General features: G+C 44.8%; 1 protein-coding gene across 10 annotated transcripts in view; it reads left to right on the top strand.

Annotated features, from left to right (window-relative positions):
• inpp4b (inositol polyphosphate-4-phosphatase type II B) overlaps positions 1 to 25,686 on the top strand; it is a 506,601-nt gene that overhangs the window by 396,269 nt on the left and 84,646 nt on the right. For all 10 annotated transcript variants that reach the window (XR_005633279.1, XR_005633278.1, XR_005633277.1 and 7 more), the window contains 5 exons: positions 3,933 to 4,056; positions 11,675 to 11,801; positions 14,366 to 14,506; positions 17,271 to 17,368; positions 19,685 to 19,797. Coding sequence is in view for 7 of the 10 variants with exons in the window: in XM_039750186.1 (XP_039606120.1) it covers positions 3,933 to 4,056; positions 11,675 to 11,801; positions 14,366 to 14,506; positions 17,271 to 17,368; positions 19,685 to 19,797 (603 nt within the window). In the remaining 3 variants the exon portion in view is untranslated. The remainder of the gene's footprint in view (positions 1 to 3,932; positions 4,057 to 11,674; positions 11,802 to 14,365; positions 14,507 to 17,270; positions 17,369 to 19,684; positions 19,798 to 25,686) is intronic.

Here is a 25,686-nt window from a genome sequence, read left to right as displayed (position 1 = left end):
ACGTTAGGGGCGTTCTGTGATATGAAGGGCGCTCATACGTATTGTGGGCTGCAGTTAGACCCTTCCAGTATGCTCACCACACAAGAGCTGTTAGGTGGTGAAGTTCTGAGAGAGACAGGGGATGAAAAGGGGGCTAGAAAGACCAGGCCAGGACACCGGGGTATCCCCTGATCTTTACGAAGGATGCCCAGGCATCTTTTATAACCACAAAGGGTCAGGACCTCAGTTTTACGTCTCATCTGAAGGAAGGCACCATTTTTACACCTCAGTGTCCCCCGTCACTTCACTGGGTGGCATTGGGATCCTGATACAGGCCACAGGGTAAGTTCCCCCTGCTGGCCTCACCAACACCTCCGCCAGCAGCAACCCACGCTTTCTGCCACCCAAGTACTGGCCAGGCCTGAATGTGCTTAGCGCCAGGCGGGTGACCTCTTGTGACGTGCATGTGGCATGGCTGCTGGATTTATGTTATGGATTTAATTCTGGAAAATGATTTTATCATTCTACTTGGACACTTTTGCTTTGCTTTAATAAACTTGCACTTTTGCACCAGACCTTAGTGGCATTGTTAGTGGGGGGCATCAGAAGCTTCAGCCCCCCTGCTTTATTGCGTTCAGCCCCTGATCCTTTTTTCAGGATTATACAAGAATAAGCCCCTGATGTCGTCATCTACCCTATTTGATTTTATAAATTGGATAAACAACCAAGAAACTCCATGAGGGGCGGAACCCCCACCCCACCCCACCTTTCAGTTTTTTTTCTTCATCTGGACAATATAATACATGCAAAAATCCCATGGGGGGTGTCAAGACCCCGATTTCTGCCAGGGCCATCCCAGTTCATGACTACTAGATGTCACATTAGAGTTCGATGCCAGCCATCACCACACTTGGGTGGAGTCCACCCATTTAAACCTCCCCATGGAAGCCCCTCTTCTGCCATTTTAAAAGCCTTTTTTCCATAGTGTCCTTATGGTGTTTCTCCATCTCTGCTCACTTAGTAATAAAGCTGTGTGCGCGGGGTCTCTCTGGGGGGAGACGGGTCTGTCAAAAGCAATCCACGCACTCGCCGCCTGACGGCAGGCTGAGCTTAAACGTCGTTGACGTCAAGCCGAGGCGCTTTTTCCTCTCCCAAGTACGTGCTTGTAGCAGCTTGATTTCTGCCAGGCCCCCGGGGAGCCTTTTTTTAATTATTGATTATTTTAATAAAGATATAATGCACATTTTTTGGTATTTAAATGAGGTGGCAATCAGTGAAGCAGCTTTTCTGATTAAACTTTGTCTTTACATTAATTAAGTAACAGCAGGAATCTTAATACGCAAGTTCATCCACGTTCATGGATTTTCAATCCCCGTGCTCACCAGTCCATGCTCTTCTATGACAGACACGGCTTTTTTATTTATTTATTTTATTTTTTGTTGCACTGTAGACGTTTCTTGTCTTCACTTTTTGAACCCGTGTAGTGTTTCTCGGTCTATTCCGGACTGGACTGGTCTGCTGCTCCTGTCTGGTGGTGTTTCTCTTGTGGTGACCCCCTGCGCTCGCCTGCATGGTGGCATTCTGTTTTGTTCCCTTCTGCTCTTTTACCAGCCTGCCTTGGTCCAAGTCCTAGTCTACTCTGGGCTGGCGCTTGCTGTGGGCACACAGAGTGCCCAGGGATTATTGTGAGTGCCAAATAATTGGGAGATGATTAAGAAATGAGAAATCACAATCCAAAGGTTTGGGGTACTGCTGGGAGAGGTGTTGGTAAGACCAGCAGGGGGCGCATACCCTGTAGTCTGAATGTGGATCCTAATGCCATAAATAAACCCACCAGCCGTACCACCTGCACTTCAGAAGAGGTCACCCACCCAAAGCTAAGCACTTTCAGGCCCAGCCAGTCCTTGGATGAGAAACTGTCTAGGAAAAGCTTGGGTTCCTGCTGGGAGAGGTGTTGGTGAGACCAGCAGGGGGCACTTACCTGGTGGTCTGTATGTGGACCCCAATACACACAGTGCAGTGACGGGAACACTGTAAAAATGGCGCCAACCTTCAGGTCCTGCAGCAGCCATACCACCTGTCCTTCAGAAGAGGTCACCCACCCAAAGCTAAGCGTGTTCAAGCCCAGACAGTATTTGATTAGGAGACCATCTAGGAAGAGCTTGGGTTACTGGTAGATTAGGCATTGGCAGTACCAGCAGAGGGTGCTCACACTGTGGTCTACATGGGGATCCCAATGTCATAAATAAACCCACCAGCCATACCACCTGCACTTCAGAAGAGGTTCTCCACCTGAAGCTAACTAAGCACATTCGGGCCCGGCCAGTCCTTGGATGAGAAACCGTCTAGAAAAAGCTTGGGTTCCTGCTGGGAGAAGGTTAGTAAATTCGCCATCATTGGAGTGCACATTACAGGCTTTAAAACGGTAAAATATCGTCAATGAGATTTTGAACCTGTTGATAAAATGATTTGAGTCAGTCAGTAAGAGGGGGTGTTCGCCCAGGACACCAAACAGGCTAGGACCGCCCCTGGATGTATGTGTGTGTATCAGCAAGGGCAGATGGACTTCACAGCTCTGGGGAAAAAGCTGTCTTTCAGTCTGCTGGTATGCTGGTGTTTTAATGTTTCTGTACTGCCTTCCCGAAGGCAGTGGTACAAACAGTCCATTTCCGGATGGGTGAGATCTGCAGCTATACATGTGGCCCTCTTCTGCACCCTTCCAGCATATACAGAGTCCAGGTCTAGGAGTGGACTTCCCATGATCTCCTGTGCTGTTCTCACCACCCGTGCCATGTCCTTCCTATCCTGTGCCATACCACACTGTCATACTGTGACAGAGAATGCTTTATATAGCGGATCTGTAGATGTTTGTGAGCAGCCAAGAGGAGAATCCAGCACGTCTCATCTTCCTTGTCTTTGTTGGACCGTCTTCACCAGGTGAGATGTGTTCAAAGACCAGGTCAGATCCGATGTGATGTGGATACCCAAGAACTTGATATTGTCCACACACATTACAGCCTCCTTATGTTCTGTTCTTCTGGACCTCTTTTGGTGTTACTGGTGTTCAAGATGAGGTTGTTGGCGGAGCACCATAGTGCTAGGTGTTGTATCTCCTCTCTGTAGTGACTCTCATCATTGCCTGATATGAGACCCACCACGGTCGTATCATCCGCAGACTTCACAACTATATTTGTTGCATGGATGGCAGAGAAATCATGCGTAAATAACGTGAAGAGTGCTGGGCTGAGCACACAACCCTGTGGCGTGCCTGTGTTCAGAACCAGTGTGGCTGATGTATGATCTCCAATTCTAACCACCTGAGGCCTGTCAGTGAGAAAGTCCCTGATCCAGAGACACAACGATGTGGCTTTGGTACATTCAAGTCTTCTGAGTGTCTTGCTGTTGTTATTCATGGGGGCTGGACGGGTGGTCTTGTGGCCTCTGAACTCCAGCAGATTTTGTTTTTTGTTTTTTTCAGTCCTCACAGGCCATCGAACCTTACTTTTATTCTTTGTTAATTAAATTAGTATTGCCTAATTTTATTTTTATATTTTTTCATTTTTCTTTCATTTTCTTGTAAAGCACCCTTGAGCTCCATCGTTTGTATGAAAACGTGCTCTAGAAAGAAATGTTGTTATACACTGCCATCATGGACTGCTCTTGAATTACCACCACCACAGCCTTTTAAGTTGTCCCCAAGGCACACATGTGTGACACCATGTCACCAAATGACCAGTAACGTATTTAAAGTAGTGCCACAGAGGTCCGGGCGTTTGACTGTTGGCACAAGTTCCAAAATAGGAATGAGGGCGCATGACCTGACCATTCCCTCTGTGGAGGTCTTTCTCCAAAGCTCTTCTGAAACAAACATCGAAGGGTACAACTGGCTTTCGTGTTATAATGCAGTGATTCTCGTGCTCTCCATATTTAATGTTTGTTCCTTTCATTTACAGCTTTCTGCCTTGGCCTGTGGGTTCGTCATGAAACTGTACGCCGGCCTGGACGACAAAGGCTTCTTGCAGCAGCTGCACACGGTCGGCATCATCGGGCAGTTTGAAAGTCTCCTCAGTACTTACAGTAAGTACTCACCTTGAGGGTTCCGGGCAATGATTGGCACACTAAAAGGACAAAAAAGAAAAAATAATCGAGGGTGTTAAAATCAGAGGATATTCAGAAAGTATACAGAGACCCCTTCACTCACTGCACACTTGATTGAAATGTATAGATTTGCCATTTTTGCCCATCCATCAACATTCAATAACCCCAAATGACAAAGTGAAATCATTTTTCACAAATCCAAAATTGAAATCTCTCATTCCCTGAAGTAATGAGACCCTTCATTTAGTACTTTGTAGAAACCCCTTTGGCAGAAATTCCAGCTTTGAGTCTTCTTGGCGAAGTCTCTATAGGCTTTTCACTCCTGGATTTGGGTAGATAATTTCATCCTTCCTGGCAGATCCCCTTACGCTCCGTTAGATTGGGATGGGAAGCGTCTGTGAACTGCCATCTTCAGGTCTTAGCTTTGGGTAGGCCCATCAAGGACACTTGGAGTCTTGTCCCATAGCCATTCCAACATTACCTTGACTGAATGGTTGGGGTCAAGTGAACCACTGTGCCAATGGCCTATGGAGCTTCTGTCTCCTCAAGTACCCCTCTGTATTTGGTTGCATTCCTTCTTCCCTCAGTTGTGACCAGTCCCCATGTCCATGTCACCACCATGCTTCACCGCAGAGATGGCATTACAATACATACAATACAATACAATTTATTTTTGAAGTGCAGCAATGGGCTTTAACAGGCCCTGTCTCCTGACACCCCCCGACCTTGAAAAACTCCCAAAAAAACCTTCATAGGGAAAAAAATGGAAGAAACCTTGGGAAAGGCAGTTCAGAGTGAGACCCCTTTCCAGGTAGGGTAGGTGTCAAAAAAAATGGGGGGTAAATAGAATACAATACACAGAACAGAACACAAGTAATCCTTAGTGCAATAGAAATATTACAAGTACGGAGCAGAATTCAACAGGAGATGATATCCCATATATAGGATTTGGATTTGTTCAGAGTCCTGGAGACCATCAAGCTGCCTCCCCCAATTGGCCATTCTACAGCTGAGTCAGCGCTGGGCCAGCCATTCTGATTAAAGGACCCCTCTACACAAAGATTCCTGTGATCCTCCATCAGAGATTACTTTACCTTAAGCAGGCAGAACAACTTGGCAGGTGGGCAGTGGCACCAAGTGGCACATTTGAGTACAGAGAAGAGAAACAGAATAGGTGAGGGTCAGTAAAAAATTATAAATGTCATAGTACTTCTGTTTTAGTGCCTTTCAGAATGTGTCATTTACATCTATCTATATATGATACACATCATTTCATATGGTGCCTTTCACATCTGTCTATCTTATATAGTGCCTTATTATCCATGTTAGATTGTTGTTACACTTAAACATGCATTGATTTTCTAATCCATATGTCCATCCTAGGGTTGTGGGTTTTTTTTGGGGGGATAGGGGTGGGGGGTGGTTTTAAACAAACTTAATCACAACAGACTTGGCACATACCGTTGCAGCCAGCCATAGGATCTCCACATTCTTCCTCTTCTTCAAGTGAATATTCTGATAAAGGGTTTCAAGTAATTCTTTGACTTCTGTCTGTACATGAAACTGTGGTAAACCTGTAAGAAAAAAAAATTACAGATGGACTCGATTCTTCATATTTTATTTACTGAATGGCACTATACAAAAACTGAGTAGATGTGAGAGGCGCTATATAATAGATAGATAGATAGATATGAAAGGCACTATATGATAGATAGATAGATAGATAATGAAAGGCACTATATAATAGATAGATAGATAGATAGAAATGAAAGGCGCTATATAATACAGATATATACTGTAGATAGACAGATAGGTAGATAGATTAAAGGCACTATATAATAGTTAGATAGATAGATAGATAGATACTTAATTAATCCCAAGGTGAAATTCCCATACTCCAGCAGCAGCATACTGATAAAGAACAATATTAAATATCAGAGTGATAACAATGCAGGTATAACAGACAATAACTTTGTATAATGTTAACGTTTACCCCCCGAGTCGCATAGTGTGGGGTCTCCTCAGTCTGTCATTAGAGCAGGACGGTGACAGCAGTCTGTCGCTGAAGCTGCTCCTCTGTCTGGAGATGATCCTGTTCAGTGGATTCTCCATGATTGACATGAGTCTGCTCAACGCCCATCACTCTGCTACGGATGTCAAACTGTCCAGCTCCGTGCCTACAATAGAGCCTGCCTTCCCCACCAGTGTGTCCAGACGTGAGGTGTCCCTCTTCTTTATGCTGCCTCCCCAGCACACCATTGCGTAGAAGAGGGCGCTCGCCACAACTGTCTGATAGAACATCTGCAGCATCTTATTGCAGATGTTGAAGGACGCCAACCTTCTAAGGAAGTATAGTCGGCTCTGTCCTCTCTTGCACAGAACATCAGTATTGGCAGTCCAGTCCAGTTTATCATCCAGCTGCACTCCCAGGTATTTATAGGTCTGTACTCTCAGCACAGTCACCTCTGATGATCACGGGGTCCATGAGGGGCCTGGTCCTCCTAAAATCCACCACCAGGTCCTTGGTTTTGCTGGTGTTCAGGTGTAGGTGGTTTGAGTCGCACCATTTAACAAAGTCCTTGATGCAGCCCACCATAGCAGTGTCGTCAGTGAACTTTTGCTAATGTTAAACTAATGACTAACAACAGAGATGCAGTCTGTATAGCTAATCAGCAGCTCTAGTCAGGGTATCCTGGATTAAAGTGGTGAGTCTTCAGCTGGCATTTAAAAACTCAGACTGAAGGGGACACCACTTGTAGTAGCAGGTAGATCAGTCCACAGCCTTGGGGCCCTGAAACTAAAGTCTCGACCTCTCACTGTTAATTTATTAATAATCCTTGGAATCATAAGCAGACCGGCATCTTGAGATCTTAATGTACGTTCAGGTTTGTAAGTCAGGATAAGTTCGGACCTCAGCCATTTCAAGACTTATATGTTAAAAGGAAGATTTTGAAATCTGCCCTAAACTTAACTGGGAACCAGTGTAAGGATTTAAGAACTGGAGTTACGTGTTCGGCAGGTGATGAGCAGTTAGTGGTCTTTACCAGACACACTGCTTTGTGAGTTCAGTCCAAAGAGTTATGATTTTATCTCACCAGACGAGCAAATCTTTTTACTCCTTGTCTTATAAATGTCATTTAACAAACTTCTACACCAGACTATCGTCCATCTGGCCATGCTTACTATAAACACCTGATTGACAGAGTGCTACTGAGATGATGGTATTTCCTACAGGTTCTTCAGAAGCTCTGATTCTTGGTCACCTCCTTGACTAAGGTCCCTCTTGTCAGATTACTCAGTTTGTCTGGACAGCCAACTCTCAGAATTGTCCTGCTGGCTCCAAACTTCATCCGTTTCAGAATTCCTGAGCCCGCTGGGCTCCTGGGAACCCTCAAACCTGTAGAAAGGGGTTGGTCCTTTTGCTGTGAGCTGCACCTCACCACACTTTGATTGTGGAGATCTAAAGAGAGTCCCATAGACTTCATGGATTGGTTTCTGTCCTACCATGCTGTGTGAATTGTAGGACTTTCTGTACACACAGGTGTACGTGTGCCACTCTAAACGACATTCAATCGATTCAGCTGGCCACAAGGGGACTCCAATCAAGTTCTCACCAAAACTGAAGGAGAATTTTAGCAAATAGAAGGCACCTGAGCAAAATTTGGAATGCCAAAGCAATGGGGCTGAATACGTCCAGGAATGAGAGATTTCTGTTGTTTCATTTTAATGAATTTGACAACCTTTGTGAAAACAGGTCTTCACTGTTATAGGCTACCGAGTGTAGACTGATGGGAAAAAATGGCAACCATATCCATTTCAGATGATATCTACAATACAGAAAAGTGCTCAGAAACTGATGGGGTCTCGATACTTTCTGATACTTTATTGAATCTGCTGTATGTATGCATTTCTTTGGGATATGGAAGGAGACCTCAATTACCCTTAAATGACCCCAGTGGACACCAGAAGAACATGAAAAGTCCACACATCTCCTGTGGTGCACACCGGGAGGACATAAAATGTCCAAACATTTCCTGTGGTTGACACCGGGAAGATATAAAATGTCCAGACATCTTCTCTGGTGGACATCCGGAGTACATTAAAAGTCCACATATCTCCTGTGTTGGACACGGGAGGACATAAAATGTCCACACATCTCCTGCTGTAGACACCAGGAGGACATGAAAACTCCACACATCTCCTCTAGTGGACATCAGGAGTACATGAAAACTCCACACATCTCCTCTGGTGGACATCAGGAGTACAGGGAAAGTCCACACATCTCTTGTGGTGGGCTGATTCCCATCTGGTGTTGGTTTCCACCATGGTTCTGATGTTGCCAAGAACCCACTTCTGTAGAGCGGGACTTTGGTGGGGAGAAGCTGGCGCCAATCCCACCAAGCTTACGTTATAATGAAACACATCTGTAAAAACTAAAAAGATAAATAACGTGTAGCCACACAGTAGCATGAAACGTGCCAGCAGTGAAGAAAATGGACTGCCTCTTTTATGGAGGGGGAGGGGGATATTTTAGAATAATTTTTTTTTTATTATTATTTTACAGTTTTGCATTTAAGTTACAAAGGAAAAATGGAACTAATTAAGAAAAGTGCTTCAAATCAAAAACGGTGTGCCAGCTTCCAGATGCTTGCAGATGTTTCATCCAGATGTTTGTTTATTTTGTGGACAGCTAATGGATGATTCCAAATTAGACGAGCCGTACTTATGAATTTCTTGGCGCGTGGTGGAACAGCTAAAATGCAAAGCCGCTGCGGCGTAGTCGGCAAGCAGGCCGGCGTGGCGCCGTGTTGTGCTCCTCTCCATTATGAGCGACTCCTCGCAGACTCGGTGAGACAGCTGGCCAGGACTCGTGTGGCTTGGGAGGCCATTAACGTATGCTAATGAGCAGGCTGATGAATTGATTTGTAGAACGCGCGTTCATCACAGATCACATTTGCTGAGACGGGGGACCCCGAGATTTAAAGGTGCAGCCTCAGAAAGTCCATTTTAGAGATGGACGAGCCCAGTGGGGACAAGTCTTTGGTCGTAAGATTGTCGGCGTAGTGTTGGACGATTTTTAAAGTAGTGCTGCGCTCATGTGCTCTCCGAGTTTCCTGAGCTCCAGTTTGTGACGCGCGAGCTTCTGGTCGGACTATTGGGAAAAGTGAGAAGCTGCTTTTGATTTGTTACTTCATCTGCAATTAAAGATGAACTGTTTCTCTTCTCTGCATCTTTTGGTCCATTAAGTTATCAAGATGTTGTTTTTGATTATTTTTATCCAACATTTAATTTTCTTTATTAAATGCTAAAAACAAATGTTCTGAAATAAAAAAGCAAACTTAACATATTAAAACTTCAACCACAAAAATGGCTTTTCTGAATGACCAGGTTATTTATTTATTTATTTATTTAATTTTATAAAACAAAATAAAAAATAGTTTTATAATTCAGTTAGCTTCGTTTTTTCCCCGAATTGTCCGACTCGTAGCTTTGCATTTTGTAGGATTTTCATATGCAATTTATGACTCCGGAAACTCGGTATTTGCCCCACATTCGACTAAAACTCGGAACTCACTCGGAAAACAGAAAGAAAACGTACCCCAAACTCGCAATTCCTACTCACAAAGTCCGGTCTGGTCTCTCAAATACGAATTTGTCTGACTTCAGCTTATGATGTCAATTAAAGATGGCGGTATACGCCGTGGATAGTAAGTACAGTAACACTTGTGAGTGACCTGGAGGAAGGCTGGGCATCCTGAGCCAGGATAACAGAAGGTTTCATACCCGACCAGGAGGCTGTAATGGAAGGACCGGGAAAATGGGCTTACTAGGAGCAGGTCATTCCCCCACACAACAGGTGGCAGTGTGCGTCGGGGTTAAACTCAATTAGGATTGCATGGGAAATGGAGTTCAAAAATACAGTACTGTCAGGGTCTTTGGGGACCACCAGAGGGCGTTGCCTGGGGACAACAGGCCTGGTTTTCACAAAACTCCAAAGTGCTCCAGGTGACTGGGACAAGAGAAAGCCCACTGCCTGACATGAATGGAGTTAAGTCGGGGGACAGTGGGCTAGTGTTTGATAAAACCCTTTATTTGAGCTGGAAGTGTGTCTGGGCATTATGGTGTCTTGAGGAGATTTGGAGCTCTCTGGCACCCCCTTGTGGTTACACACTAGAAGAATTTAAATGAATCCCCGTAATCCGTACAACTGAATATTGCGAAGGTAAATGTTAACATTTCTACTTCAGACCTACCTTCAGACTACTCTTTGTACTTTTCGTGGCTTTGTAGACCTTTTTAGTTGCAGCTTCCAAGCAGTAATAGTGCTGTTTATCAATGCCAAGAGTGTAAAAATCTTTATTTTAGACATAACAACGTACTTATTGGGCCTTTTTTGCTCTTCGGTTTCTTCTTCGATCGCGACTATAGAACTATTAATTAACAAGCACCAGCCAAGCACCTGCTTTCACAGGGACAACTATGTCTACACTTCTACTTGAGCAGCGCGAATGCGTGGAGGTTGCGAAATGGCGTAGTTGTGACTTCTGACTTCCCAGCTCCACTGTAAGATGAATGAAGAATTGGGTCATTCCAGGTCCAGTCACCACACTTTTGGACCTCATCATCACAGATTTTAACGAAACTTAAGACATGCTGATTTGGTCATGCGAGTAACCCAGGGAACTGAAATTGAAGGGATTGCCCCATTACCATCTGTCCAAGAGGTTGGCAAACACAGCAAAATCGATCTTAATGAGCAAGTCTGAGTCCTTTCAGTGGTCGTTTGTATCTGTCCTGACTCGGCAGGGAAACAGAAAACTAATTTCTTGCGAAAACAGTTAGACGTGAGCAAAAGGCAAACAAAAGGAAATAAAAATAAAGCGAAATGAGCGAATCCCAGACAAGAGGCAAAAGTCAAAGTCAAGTAAGAAGAAATGAGTCGAAGGCCAAGCAAGACATGAAAAGTAATCACTTGAGAAATCAAATTGAAAATAACAACATAGAATCGAAAGAGTAGGTAACAATTCCCGATGAAAATAACAATCTCTTGAAATTGTATATCCGGATAACCAAACCCGGGGGTGGGCGGGCAGGGGCCGGAGCCCTCTAGTCAAATCAAAAACAAATCCAAAACCTTTTATTTTTATTTATTTATTTTTTTTTAAAGATGTTGCATTTGCCCTTCTTACTAGCCAGGGTTTGACAGTGATGTCCCCCTCTAGTGTTTTTGGGACTGTGAGCTTAGAACATGTTAAATTATGATGATAAGCCCCCAGTTTGGTTTATTGACCCCACAGAACTGGCCCAATATTGTACATCTAAGAGTGTGTGTGCAAGTGTGCCATGTCTTCATTCCTGCTTGGCACCTCATGCCCCTGAGAAATACTTCAACAGCCCACCCTCTCTGTAACTGACAAAAGTGTCATTAGATGGAAACCTTTTTTTGGTGGTTAAGAATAACGGAAATCTGCCACCTTCATGTCTGTGCCCACTCGAGAAGGATAATGGCGGCCTGCTTTGTTTGGTGGTGGCGACTGACATGATTTATGAACTGCCCGTGCTCGCCTCACGAGGGCTTTTTTGCTTCTGTGTTCAGGTGAAGAGATTGGAATGCTGGAGGACATGGTGGTTGGCATTTCAGACTTGCGAAGGGTGACATTTAGAATCGCGGAAGCCAAATCTGATGAGCCCAACGAGCTGCAGCCAGTTGTCACCGGAAGGCGGTAAGATGCCAAGGCTTTCTTTGTACTTTTATTTATTTATTATCATTATTAATTTTTTTTTATCTCTCAGGGTCTGCGGTGGTGGTGGTGGCGGTGGGCGGGTGGTAGGAGGAGGGTGCTTTATCCTGTCACATAATAAATATCAGCGTAATGATGGACTGTTTCCCTCGGGTGATGTTTTTCATTTCTTCTTGCCTTTGCTTGCGTCTTTCTGTCTTTTTTTATTTGTTGGCTTGCTCCCCTTTTGGAGGGGCCTGCTGTTTCAATTAAGGCCACTCGGCCCTCAGGCCTGAGCAGCAACAAGGTGCCTCCTGAAGTCGCAGCCCCTCTGAGCGTCTGCTGTAGAAGTCGGCCTGCGCACTGGGAGGTCAGTTTGGGTTAATATTCAGGTCAGGAGGGCCATTGATGACGTTGGCTGTTTTGTTGAGGAGTCATTGGGTGATGACCCCCTCCTCGCTATGGGACCCTTTACTGTGTAGACCAGAGTTTCTCAGACTGTTTGTAGTTCTTGGCATATAAACTTATCAACCCGTCAAAGAGACAAGCAGACTTGACTACCCCAACTTTTATTTTACAGTTAGAGTCTACCCGTCATGTTATGTTGCAGCCTTTGTTAGATTAGATTAGATTAGATTAGATCAGGGGTCCTTAACCTTTTGATGACTCCAGACCCCCAACAGATTGTCCAGTATGGTCCCATACCTTTACTTGACTGTCGAAATAATCATCACCATTCCTTATATTAGTTGCCAGAATGAATGGCGGCACGCAGATGCCGCCTTTATATACAATGCAGAAAGCACTTCTATAGTCTTCGAGATACGTACATTGCCAATAAACGAGTAACAACAACAACAACAACATTTATTTCTATAGCACATTTTCATACAAACAGCAGCTCAAAGTGCTTTACATAATGAAGAATAGAAAAATAAAAGACACAATTATAAAACAAAATAAATCAACATTAATTAACATCGAATAAGAGTAAGGTTCAATGGCCAGGGGGGACAGAAAAAACAAAAAAACTCCAGACGGCTGGAGAAAAAATAAATAAAAAAATAATACACGCATGTTCAGTAAATATATATTTATTCAATTTACATATTAAACTTAAAATGTAAGTTGTAGTAAATACACACGTGTAAAATTAAATATCAGCAAAGCCTGCGCCATCACAGGACAAACCCTGGACACACCACTGGAAACTGCTGTGGAAAAAAGGAGAGTGGCAAAATTGGGAGCCATCATGAGAAAAAAAAAATCCCCCCCATCCCCTCCAGGAGGCGCTCTCTCTCTCTTCTCTCAGGCTCCTTGTGCCACAGTATGCTAAGAAGCTCCTCTGGGGGTCTTTTCTGCTCGATGTTATCAGGCAAAGCAATGCTTCCTCCCGACACCCCAGACTTAACGGTTGTGCTCTGTGACACAGTGACGGACTGCGGGATCCTTTATCGCCGGGACGCTGCATCATCGTCCTGTGCTTCTCTCTATACGTAAAATCCAACGTCTGTCTGTTTGTATGTCTGTCCACTTATCACGACTGAACTACTTAACGGATTTGGATCGGAATTTTTCTTCCAGAATTTGCTTGAACATTCCGGTTGATTTTGCGACTTCTCTCAAAGTGCTAAGTATCATAGTTTGGCTGCGGTACCGACTTATTTGTGCAAATCCAAGAGACACGCCCTCCTCACTCACACCTAATTTTGCCACTCTCCTTTTTTCCACAGCTGTTTCCAGTGGTGTGTCCAGGGTTTGCCCTGTGATGGCGCAGGCTTTGCTGATAAGTTTATTCAGGCTTTGTGCTTCTTTGGAGCTCGAGTTGCTTCCCCAGGACACTGCGGTGTAGAACTGGTAGAACATTTCCAGCAGCTCTCTACATTCGCCAAAAGACCCGAGTCTCTGCTCTCGTCCTTCTTGTGTTGTCACACCAGTCCAGTTTGCTGGTACTTGTAGCTCTGCACCGCTTCCATGTCCCCCCCACTAAATGGTGACTGGTGGTCTCAGAGACTCCTTGGCATGCCAGAAGTCATCCAGCAGCTCGTCTGTCTTGCTGAGGCCGAGTTGCAGGTTGCTCCTCCGTGCACCAGAAGACAAAGTCCTCCATAGCCTTCCTGTACTTCAACTCGTCTCCATTATTAATGCAGCCTATGATGGAGGGGTCCTCTGAAAATGTCTGTAGGTATCAAGCACTGGTATTATGCTGGAAGTCTAGGGAGCCATGATGCGTGCGCGTATGCGTTCTGAGTGAAAAGGATGCCCCAGGGGTCTTTTATGACAAAAGAGAGTCAGGACCTCGGTTTTACATCTCATCCAAATGACACCAAAGTGTCCCTGTCACTGCACTCTTGGGAATTGCGATCCCCCCCCTGTCAGTCTCACCAACATCTCTTCCAGTAGAACCCTAATCTTTTTCCTAGGTGGTCACCCATCCCAGTACTGGCCAGGTCTGAACATGCTTAGCTTCGGGTGGATGACCTCTCCTGCCCATATCACGGGCGTGCTGTCGTTTGTGCCAAGTAACACAGTGTGTCCTCCTCTCTGTCTGTCTGTCTCTCATCCAGGGACCATTACACCGTCCAAGTGCCGTTACCTCGAGAGGCTTTCGAGTCGTTACCTGAGGAGATCAAGGAAGGCGGCCCCTTACACGTGCACCCGGTGCTCTTTAACGTGGGCATCAATCAGCAGCAGACACTCGCCGAGAGGTAACGTATGGCCGCCAACCATGCAGAAGCTGTTATTTTTTTCCCTTCAGATGACAGTATTTTTTTAAATAAATCGTTGCATTTAATGGTAATTAGGTCTTGTTCACTTGATGAAGGGGATTTTAGGAAAGGCTGAACAAAAAGCAGGAGAAACCTGGACAGTGTGGAATCAGAAAGTTGGAGGAGTTCAGAGGAACAGTTGGGGGTGCCACCCGGGCAACCCCGTTTAATTCAAAACAGGAAAAAAAACAAAACAAATGCATGGTGGGGCAACACAAGAAGCTGGCACTCCAAAAGCCTCAGACAGCTCATGTGAGGGTTGCCCTCTGAACAGGTCAGGTTGGAGAGCTCCGTCCTGTCACAGGCCCAGGTTCAAATGAGGCGCCTCCTCCCGGAAGGGGCGGGGCCTTCTCTGGGCACCATGGGTGGGTCATGGACCCTCACTTCTCAGAGCTGCGGAGAATGGTGATGAAACTCTTAGCAGCAGCGCCACCCCCCTTCCTGGAGTAGTAGTGCATACCTTAGAAGGTGATCCTCTGGAATTTTCCAGATTCCTGCATGAATCGCCCCTAATGTGAGGTTTTAGCCCGGGTTTCTTCCCTGTTTTTTGAATTATTATTTTTCATGTGTTTGTTTCTTATTTACTATTCATGTACCGTCACCATTCCTTGTACGTAGGGGGTGGGACCACCGTGACATCACTGCTGTTGGCTCCTCCCTTTGCCTTTATATTTGGTCAGCAGTGTGTCATTGAGTTCCTCTTTCTGGATTTGTGGCTGAATTGTTGGTTTCTGCTCATTGGATTACAGACTTGGATTTGTTTACCTCTTGTCTAACATTTTTATTGTCCCCTTTTTTTAACTTTAAGTGCATTTCTATATTTATGAAGATTCATCTTTTGAGATGTCTAAATAAGCCAGAGGTTTACAGTTTACCTCTCCCTTTTTAACTCTTTTAGGGCTAATTTTTTTTTTGTTTCTTATCTCCAGGGCTGAATATCTTTCCAAAAACTAACATTTTTTAAAAAAGAACACAAAGCAATTGTTTAACATATCAAATCAACAAAAAATATTTACTTTTGACAAGCGTTACTGTCTTGCATGTTGTTGTATGAGCCTGCATACTCTATGATTTCACATACATATCACATACATTTTACACAGCAAAGTCTGATGTCGCTCAAAGCAGCCAATTTCAGTCATTGCCACATTGCACTGCTTACAATACGTGTTGCTTTGGTGCCTACTTTTCAATTGTCTGTTGCTGCACCCTTTTGCCATCGTGCCATTCCACTGCCACCAAGTTTTCTGCCCGCATGAAAACCGTATTGTCACCTCTTTTCATCTTATGAAACTTTATGAACTTATGCATGGCATTATAGCCTGGCTCACCCCATGGGATTTGCTTCTGTTTATTACAGAAGTGAATCAAACTTTGCAGCAGCACGTACCTGTCACCATGCTGCATAACCTGTCCAAATCCACCAGGGGACAAAGCACGTTTGGACCAATGCTCCCTGAAGTTATATCACCAGTTCTGTCCCATCTCTATTTGTAATACCACAGCACGCTTCATCTCGTCTTTATTTGTGGGTTTACACTTTGAAAAACGAGAATGCGATGCAAACGCAGTCCGCGATTCAAAACATTTCTCTGCCTACCTGTTTGTCTCGTCTGACGGCAGCTGAAAAGCAGCATCAGCAGAGAGCAGCCTGAAGTACAGCAGCTGGTGATCTGTCGTGTCCAACAGCGAGCCATGCCGTCTTGTGAAGTCCAGCAGCCAGTTCGGCTCTCAACGGATCAATGTCTGTGTATTTATCCCACGCATTGGCTGCGCGAAGGCGCTCAACTGGCAGCAGATCCGCTGGCGCGGCATCGGCTGGTGTTTGATCAGCTGATGCCGGCTTCTCACTCTGTTGCTTGATCTCCTGATCACTGCCAATAATATCCGATTCTGAAAAATCAGAGTCCGACTCCGCGATAATGCGCAAAACATTGTCTGCCGAGTGTTTTCTTTTCTGCCCTCGCTTCGCTCCATTGTCACATGTCGATGCCATCTTGCCATTGTTTACATTTCGCAACTCACGCACACGCTAGGATTAGTTGCCGAGTCTCCGAGCACAGAGGGAATGCCTGTGACGTGACAGTGAGATTTGTCGCCATTAACAGCTGATTATCGCCCTCTAATACTTTAGTCGACATGCGCCCTCAACCCCTCCTGTCGACAAAAGTCGACATCCGCCCTAAAAGAGTTAAGGCATTCTTTTGTAAATTTTGGGATGTTAGTGAGCTGTTAAAGTCAACTCCCCATTTTGGATCTGTGTAGGCCGAAGCCAGCAGGTATGAGTTGGGGACTAGCTGGCTTGGGGTGAACCTTATCTGGGCAGGATGGTGAAGGTCCTGCTTTGTGGCTCACTTTGGAGGCCTCACACCCTTTTTTTTGGACATGTCTGAAACTCTCATTCACATTACTATATACACATTACTAAAAACGTGATCGGGCCATTTTCTATGTGTTTAATAGTTTATATGTTACTTTGACAATTTGAATGCATTCTTTGTTTCATCGGACATGCAAGTAAGTCACAAACTGCCCCGCTCGTAGTAACTCATAAAATGACGTCAAGGCTCCAGCTGCCGGGTCCCAAACTCCACAAGCAGGCTTCACGGGTTTCTCAGGCCAAAATAAAACCAAGGCTGCAAAAGGGACAGGGGAACTTCTTTTTCCTTCACTAATTTATTGTTTTGTTCTTTTATCTCCTCAGGTTTGGCGACATCTCTCTGCAAGAAAAAATTAATCAAGAAAACTATGAAATTTTAAAAGAATATTACAGGTTATTAAGTGAAAAGGTGCCAGCAGAATGTAAGTTCAAGGCTTTGCTTCTTTTCCTTCCCTCCTATGCGTCGGCGCCACGTAGCATTCCGCTGTTTTGGTGTGTGTGGTTGTACTCATCTGTTAATCAGCGCCCCCTGGTGGGCTGCTCTTACACTGGGCCTATGGCTACCATGGTGGGCTCCGGTTCAAGTTGGAAAAAGCAGGTTTAGGAGAATGGATGGTGAATTCAGTCAAGTGTAACTTTAGTTCACAATGCCTACTGTACGACTTCAGCGAGAGTTGACCTTTAAGAGTCGCTCCAACTGCATCACCATCACGAAAACCAGGTGGATTGTGGGAAGGATTCCCATTACAACGGGCGATGTGCTAACCTCGACATAGCGGTTTATGGGAGAAGAACAAAATGACATCAAAAAAAGATGGGGAAAAATTGTAAAATATAAAAACCGAAATCAAACCACTGCACCAGAAAACCTGTAGAAAACAAACTGTATGTTGTTATTATTATTATCACTTTGGGAAAGTCTGGGAAAAACGAAAGGCAAACAGCATTAATAACACCAACGTGTCACACCTAAAAACGTCATTCACTACATGCCCACTCTAGGACATCATTCCCAACACAAGTATTACAAGACACCAGATGGGTGTGTACCAGTAAAGTGCATTGCATTTTTTATTCCAACAGATGGAGCATTCAACCAGCATTACAACCCAATAAAGAAAATTTTTAATATCAAAATTGATATGAAGGAAAAAAGAATGACAGAGGAAGTTGTGCTAAAGTGTGTGTGTGTGTGTGTGTGTGTGTGTGCTCACCCTGTGATAGACTGGTACTCTGTCCAGGGATTATTGCTACCTTGTGCCTAATGCTTGCTAGGGTAGGCTCCAGCTTCCCCAGGACCCTAATCAGGATAAGAAGGTTTGAACAGATGGAGGGATGGATGGCAGAGGAAGTGCTAATCTCATTTAATCCCATTGACTGCCATGCTGAGGGAAGTAGTTGAGCATTTGATTGACATTAAGCAGTAAATAATGGGATTTGTTTTTAATTGAGATGATTTGGAGTTGACCTACTGGACACTCACATGACCCTCCCACAACCCTAATCTTAACTGTTGTGTAAACTGGGCGGAGCTCTGCAGGTCTGCAGCCTGACTCTGTAGGCACCTGCTGGAGTCGACTCGAAGCTCCAGAGTGGTGGGCTGCAAAGATAGCTGCTGGCAAAACAGACGAACAGATTGTGCATCCCATACCTTAGCGCTACACAGTGACCCGCTCTGATCTTGGACACTGAACTCTGCAGAGCACAATACCCATAATGTCACCCACAACACACCTCTGTACATTATAAGGTGTCACTCGCATGAACCAATGAAATGAATTTCAGTTTTCACTCCACTAAATGGCGTATACACCATACACTGTAATCTAATAAAGGAGATTAAAAACAAATGATGGAAATTAAAAAAAAAAAACAGACAGAGGAAGTACTGATCCTATTGGAACTCACTGACTGTGACACCGAGGCGGTAGCTGGTGACCCGACCACAAGGGTCTTAAACTCAGGTACTGGGAGGTCTGCATGCACTCTGCTTAGCTGTTAATGGAATTTGTTATTTATTTAGATGATTTATTCCTGCTGTCACTTTACTACATTAATGAGGACAAATCATCAGACTGTTTAATGGACTCAAATGAGATTTGTGCTCCCTCTGTCTGCTCTGGACACTTATTCTGTTGATCAGTGTCAAAAAAGACAAATGAAATCCACTGGGACGCAATGTTGTATAAAAATAAAATGTGAAAACTTCAAAGGGGGTGAAAACTGTTTATAATCTATCAGATAGCTGTTATATAGTGCCTTTCACATATCTATCTATCTATCTATCTATCTATCTATCTATCTATCTATCTATCTATTATATAGTGCCTTTCACATATCTATCTATCTATCTATCTATCTATTTATCTATCTATCTATCTATCTATCTATCATATAGTGCCTTTCACATTATCTATCCATTTAATATATTTTGCCTTTCACTTCTATCTATCTATCTGTCTATCTACAGTATATATCTGTATTATATAGCGCCTTTCATTTCTATCTATCTATCTATCTATCAATCTATCTATTATATAGCGCCTCTCACATCTACTCAGTTTTTGTATAGTGCCATTCATATCTATCTATCTATCTATCTATCTATCTATCTATCTATCTATCTATCTATCTATCTATCATATAGTGCCTTTCACATCTACTCAGTTTTTGTATAGTGCCATTCAGTAAATAAAATATGAAGAATCGAGTCCATCTGTAATTTTTTTTTCTTACAGGTTTACCACAGTTTCATGTACAGACAGAAGTCAAAGAATTACTTGAAACCCTTTATCAGAATATTCACTTGAAGAAGAGGAAGAATGTGGAGATCCTATGGCTGGCTGCAACGGTATGTGCCAAGTCTGTTGTGATTAAGTTTGTTTAAAACCACCCCCCACCCCTATCCCCCCAAAAAAAACCCACAACCCTAGGATGGACATATGGATTAGAAAATCAATGCATGTTTAAGTGTAACAACAATCTAACATGGATAATAAGGCACTATATAAGATAGACAGATGTGAAAGGCACCATATGAAATGATGTGTATCATATATAGATAGCTGTAAATGACACATTCTTAAAGGCACTATGTAACACATCAGTTTCAAAGGCACTATATCATAGATTGGTTGTCTTTCATAAAGTATTTGATAAGGCGCCACATGAGAGGTCAGGCCTCAGCCCCATCGTGCCCCGATCGCAAGTGGTTGCGGCTCCAGGATTGGCAGTCCTGGCCTGTCTAGTGTGTCATTTCTAAAGATGGTAACCGAAGGTCCCATACAGCTGAAGACCAGCAGAATGGTTAACTGGAGGACTGTTCCACTTACAAAACTTCACCAACTCGTGTCTTCAGTGCCCAGACCCTTATGAGTTTTCATAATTAATGGCGATGTGCCACCGTGTAGAACACTCGTCTGTCCTGGTCTGTCTGGATTGTGAGTTTACAAACGACTCCTTTTTATTTTTTTAGCATTTCCCGTATTATCCCAGCTTGTTTCGGTCTCGGGGTTGCAGTCCGTGACGTATCTTGTAGTGTGGAGGGTTGCCGGTGCTGCCGTCTCACTGACCCCCTGTGCTCGCTTGTCGTCTGTGCTCCTTTCTGGATCTTCCTGTGGGTGCTCAGAGATGTGTGTGTTAAGTTAATAGGCGATTCACAGTGCAGGTAATTGCAGTATTGATAATGTCGCGTGTACGGAGCACCATGAAGTTCTTACTTGTTTGTCCAACAGGCATGCCACCCATAATCACTCTCGGGAGCCTCGATAAACAACGTATTAAAACAGAGAACTTCATTTAATTGAATGTAAGTCATATATTAGCTTACCTGATGTACTCCTCACTCCTGTTTAATTTTGCTCTCGGCTCCTGCAACCTCGTGAAAAAGGCCCCAAGGGACAAACTCCAGTGAAGTTAATATAGAAAAGTGACAATGTCTCTGTGATGGCTGTGGCCGCTCATGACCCTGAATTGCATTAAGCCAGCTGTGTTATTCTGTGGCTTCAGTTCTGTTCTGAGATCTTCTTGCAGTGGCTCAGCTTGGCCTTTATTGTGGAGGCACAGCACCACCTGCTGGCCGGACTGATCATTGCACCTTTAAAGAGTTCCTCTTTTAAGGCGCCTTCTTTTTAGTACATAAGAAATTTAACACACGAGGGGCAACCTTTCAGCCCATTGAGCTCGTTTTTTTTACTTACTGCTGTCTCCTTATCCCATCCAGATCTTTCTTAAAAGGTCTCAAGGTTTCTGCTTCAACTCCATGTCTCGGTAGTTTGTTCCAGAATCCCACAACTCTTTATGTAAAAGAAGTGCTTCCTGGCTTTAGTCGTAGATGCACATCCACTCTATTTCTACCGGTGTCCTTGAGTACACGATTCACCGTTAAATTAATTCTTTCAACTTATTAGTGAGGTTTTTGAAGATCTGCTTGGGGTCCTCGAGTTGTCACCTCTGCTCCCAACTAAACAAGTCCAACTCCGTATCCCAGTAGCTTTTTAGATTCCCACAACCCTTTCCAAGCTTTCAGTCCCACGTGCACTACACCTTAATTTCCACAGGCGTCCGACTACGTGATTCACCGTTAAGCTGAATGAATGAAGTGAGATTTTCAAAGTCCTGGATGAGGTCCCCAAGTTGTCACCTCTCTGCTCTCTGAGTCTGTCTCAGTAGGACATGTCCTGAAGTCCCATGATGCACTTGGTTGTTCTTCTCCGCACAGCTTCACGTGTTGCTATGTCTTTCTTGTAGTGTGGCGACCAGGGCCCTCATTTATAAAAATGTATAAAGTGTGAAAATATGCGCACATCAGAAAAATTCAGTTTTATAAAAAGTGACGTACGCACATTTCTACGTAATTTACTGCTTATAAGTCACAGTCACTTTGTAAATGTGCGTACATTAACACGCCTCGAAGCATTCAGTTACGGAGCATGCTAATTAACCTCATGCATATGCAATGTCGATGCCACAGAACTTCATTGGCCGGTAAAGCACCTCCCTCCTGACTCATCGAGACCCCGCCTCCTGTATTTTAATTGAATTTGACTGCACTCTGCAACTGAGAGCGTATGCGCCATTATAGTGCCTCCCCTTGGCGCTCTGTGGGGGGGGTCAAGGAAGGACGTAAGGCGCCACGTCTGAGTGGGTAGCCGCTATCACATGGCATATGTCATGACGTCATTGCTGTCACGATAAATAACAAGGGCTGTGATGAAACACTTGAGGGCTCAGCCAGTGACCTCACCAACAAGCCATCCGTCATGTCTGCCAAAGCTCCTCATCCTCAAAATAAATGAATCGTGGGCCCACCCAGGCCACCACTGAGGCAGCGTTTTGCGAACCACACCTTGGCATCACAAATGACTTGTGCATTAATGGAATTTTGCTGTTCATGGTTAACAAAAGCAGCTTCATTCTCAATAGGTGCCCTTATTGGAATATGAGTGCAGTCAGTTACTCCGTTTACATTAGGAGAACCGGACACGAGTGCAAATGGACTTTTTATGTTGGCATACAAAAATTAGATGTAGTGCCTCGCCAGTCAGTTCATAGCTTGCCTGAGATGTCCCCGACCTGTCGGCCAGTTCCCCAAGAGGTGACAACAGGTAGGCGATATAAATTGACAACAAACTGGAAAACGTTCTTCAGTGCAAATACGCAGCATTGGCCCTCTTAAAAGGGAACACAAATGCAGTCTGAACATCATAGTCGTCGTGTTTGTCACCTCATTACAATAACGGCTTAGTGGTATTAATTGTTAAACATGCGAGTCGTCACTTAAGTGGTCTGGCTGTGCTGGCCTGCTTGATTGAGCGAGTCATCATCTCCCAGTTTCTTCGAAATGTCGCGTCCACTTGGGTCAGACCTGCCGTAAATATTCACCGGTTCCCCCATCATGTTTTCTTGTATAAATCCCAACATTTCTGTGAGAAGTTCTATGCGCACACTTCGAGACGTTTATTGTGCGTACGCAGCCTTTATAAATGAGGCCTGAGGTAACTGCACACAGCACTCCGCTCCAGATGTGGGCTCACCAGTGCATTGCGTGGCGTGAAATGACGCAGAGACCACAGGGAAAGGGGTTGGGGTGGCACCTTGGTAGCTCCCTATAATTTGACCGTTTTTGTGTAGATTAACACACAATAAGTTGCAGTGATGTCTTTACAGAGATGAATCCAAACAGAACTAAGCTGGTAGCTGCGGACTCCACTCTGAAGTGGGGAGAAAGAGATAGGATCAGTACACTCTGCCACCCGCTGGTCCAGCATGGAATTACCTTCCTTCTCTTGAGCCCTTTAGCTGCCTCCCATGCACACGTGAGTGACACTGTCAAATTAGTGTCAACAGCTTCATGACGTGAGTTTCCATGGCCAAGCCCAAGATCACTGTGGGCAGTACCAAGCATGGGCAATGCCAGGTGTTGAACTCTTAGATCACTGTGGGCAGTGCCAAGCATGGCCAATGCCAGGTGTTGAACTCTTAGATCACTGTGAGCAGTGCCAAGCATGGGCAAAGCCTGTTGTTGAACTCTTAGATTACTGTGGGCAGTGCCAAGCGTGGGCAATGTCAGGTGTTGAACTCTTAGATCACTGTGGGCAGTGCCAGGTGTGAACAATGCCAGGTGTTGAACTCTGGAGCAGTGGAAATGTGTTCTCTGAATGGAAGGACCACGCTTCTCTTATCTGGCGGTCTGATGGACCAGTCTTGGGTTTGACTGATGCCAGCAGAATGCTACGTCCCGGACTGCACAGTGCCTACTGTAAAGTTTGGTGGAGGGGGGGTTAATGGCCGCATTTGGGCTCGTCCCCTTGGTTTCAGTGAAGGATACCCCAGCATGCAAATATATTTTCGAAAGTTGTGTGCTTTCCGTTTGTTGAAGTATGGCTTGTTCCACTGAGTACAAAGTCAGGTCCATGAAGACATGGAGGAAGTTGAGTGGCCTGCATGGAGCGTTGACCTCAACCTTGAGATGTGTGACGGTGTGTGCGGGTCGGCCCCACACTACAGGGTCCCACCACCAATAACATTTCCACAGGATGAGCCGAGCAAATGAGGACACCATACAAAGTGAGGGGAAGGTGAAAAGAGGGCTCAGTGCATTTACTAAAACTAATCAAAACAAAAGTGCAGTGCATCCAAATGCTCAATATATGAATAATCCAATAAAAGTTGAAGGTGGCGGGTAAAAACAGAAAACTCGAGGTTAAAAACCATCTGGCAGGAAACCGTCCTTTTCTAAAAGCCTGGTGCGTCTTTCTTACAACTGATGTCTCCTCTGCTTATCTTAGCTTATATGGGACACAGACACAGCCAACCATCCACAGGTCAGGGTCCCTGCCATTCCATGGCTATAGCGAGGCTCCCACTCTGGTTCTGGACCCCAAAGGCGTTGGCACTCGCACTGGGGCTCCCAATCCGTACCTCCTTGACCCCTGCTGCCTTCCCGGACGCACACAGTGAGTCGCCCCTTTTAACACGTATCACTCTGGCTCCTTGAAGTTGCTCAACTGGCCAATCGCTCCTTTGGCCCCCGGGTGTCAATCATTCGCTCGCTCACTCACTCACTCACTCACTCACTCACTCACTCACTCGCACACTCGCACACTCGCTCACTCACTCACTCACTCACTCACTCACTCACTCACTCACTCACTCACTCTCTCGCACCGGCTCCTTCTGCCTTCTCCATTCTCTCTCTCTCTCTCTCTATTCCCTTAACCTCCAGTTTTTCGTTCCTCTTCTTTCTGATCTTGTACTCCCCTTTTATACTGTGGGGAGCCGTTGCAAGTGAGACGATCGATAAGACCACTCGCACGTACCAGCAAGGCAACACATGATTGGCTGACCGCCTCGCACCAACCCGGCGACAGAGCCAACGTTTTAACAGATTGCTCGCCCCTGCTCCACTCCCCAGCACGAGCGCACCAAATTATTTATTTAAAACAGCCTTTTTTTCAGAGCCGTGGACCCTCTATACCACAGGATGACCCTTTGGATGGGATGAATTGGAACGGTGATGGTGAGGCACATCTTTTTGCCCAACCTCACAAATGATCTTTTGGCTGAATTGGGCACAGATTCCCACAGACGCACTATAAAATTAAATAAGAATGGAAGCCATTATGGGGGATGCCAACTCTATCTTAGTGCGCCAGGTTGTGGAAGGGGATGTCCAGATGTGAGGGTCTGGTGGCCATCAAGGCGGACAGCAGTCTTGGACAAGGCCGGCCCACCACAGACTCCCGTGTCTGGAGGTCTTCCATTATAAGACGTCTGTCTGCTCCTGCACCTGCATGTTGAGGGGGGTCTTGCGGATGACGTATATATAATATATAATACACATAAGACCGATGGAAGAGGTGCAGTGCAGCATTCCTGGGGGGATTCATACTTTTTTTGAAATTATGAGGGGTCCAGCATTTAAAAGCATATTAACAGATGGGGTCCTACTTTTTTTTTTTGTTCAAAACATAAATCTCGTTGGCAAATATGAAATTAAAAAACAGCGGTTTAAAGTACATGCAAAGAATCGTCCTTAATAAATGATTTCAGCCCCACCTTCTTCTTTTTTTTAATCTTTTAACCAGCATTTGAAATACAAATGAAGTCATTTAACTCCAAAACCCACCAGAATAAATCCGCTTTTGACTGGAATTAATGTCACCGTGCCGACCCTCCTGGTGGGCGTTCTGCATTGCCGCTTTGTTCCATGCCAGGGGACCTCAACCCAACCACGGAT

This window comes from Polypterus senegalus, chromosome 4, assembly GCF_016835505.1.
Source record: "Polypterus senegalus isolate Bchr_013 chromosome 4, ASM1683550v1, whole genome shotgun sequence".
In the NCBI taxonomy this organism is placed as follows: domain Eukaryota; kingdom Metazoa; phylum Chordata; class Cladistia; order Polypteriformes; family Polypteridae; genus Polypterus; species Polypterus senegalus.
This window is presented reverse-complemented; position numbering and strand designations above follow the sequence as displayed.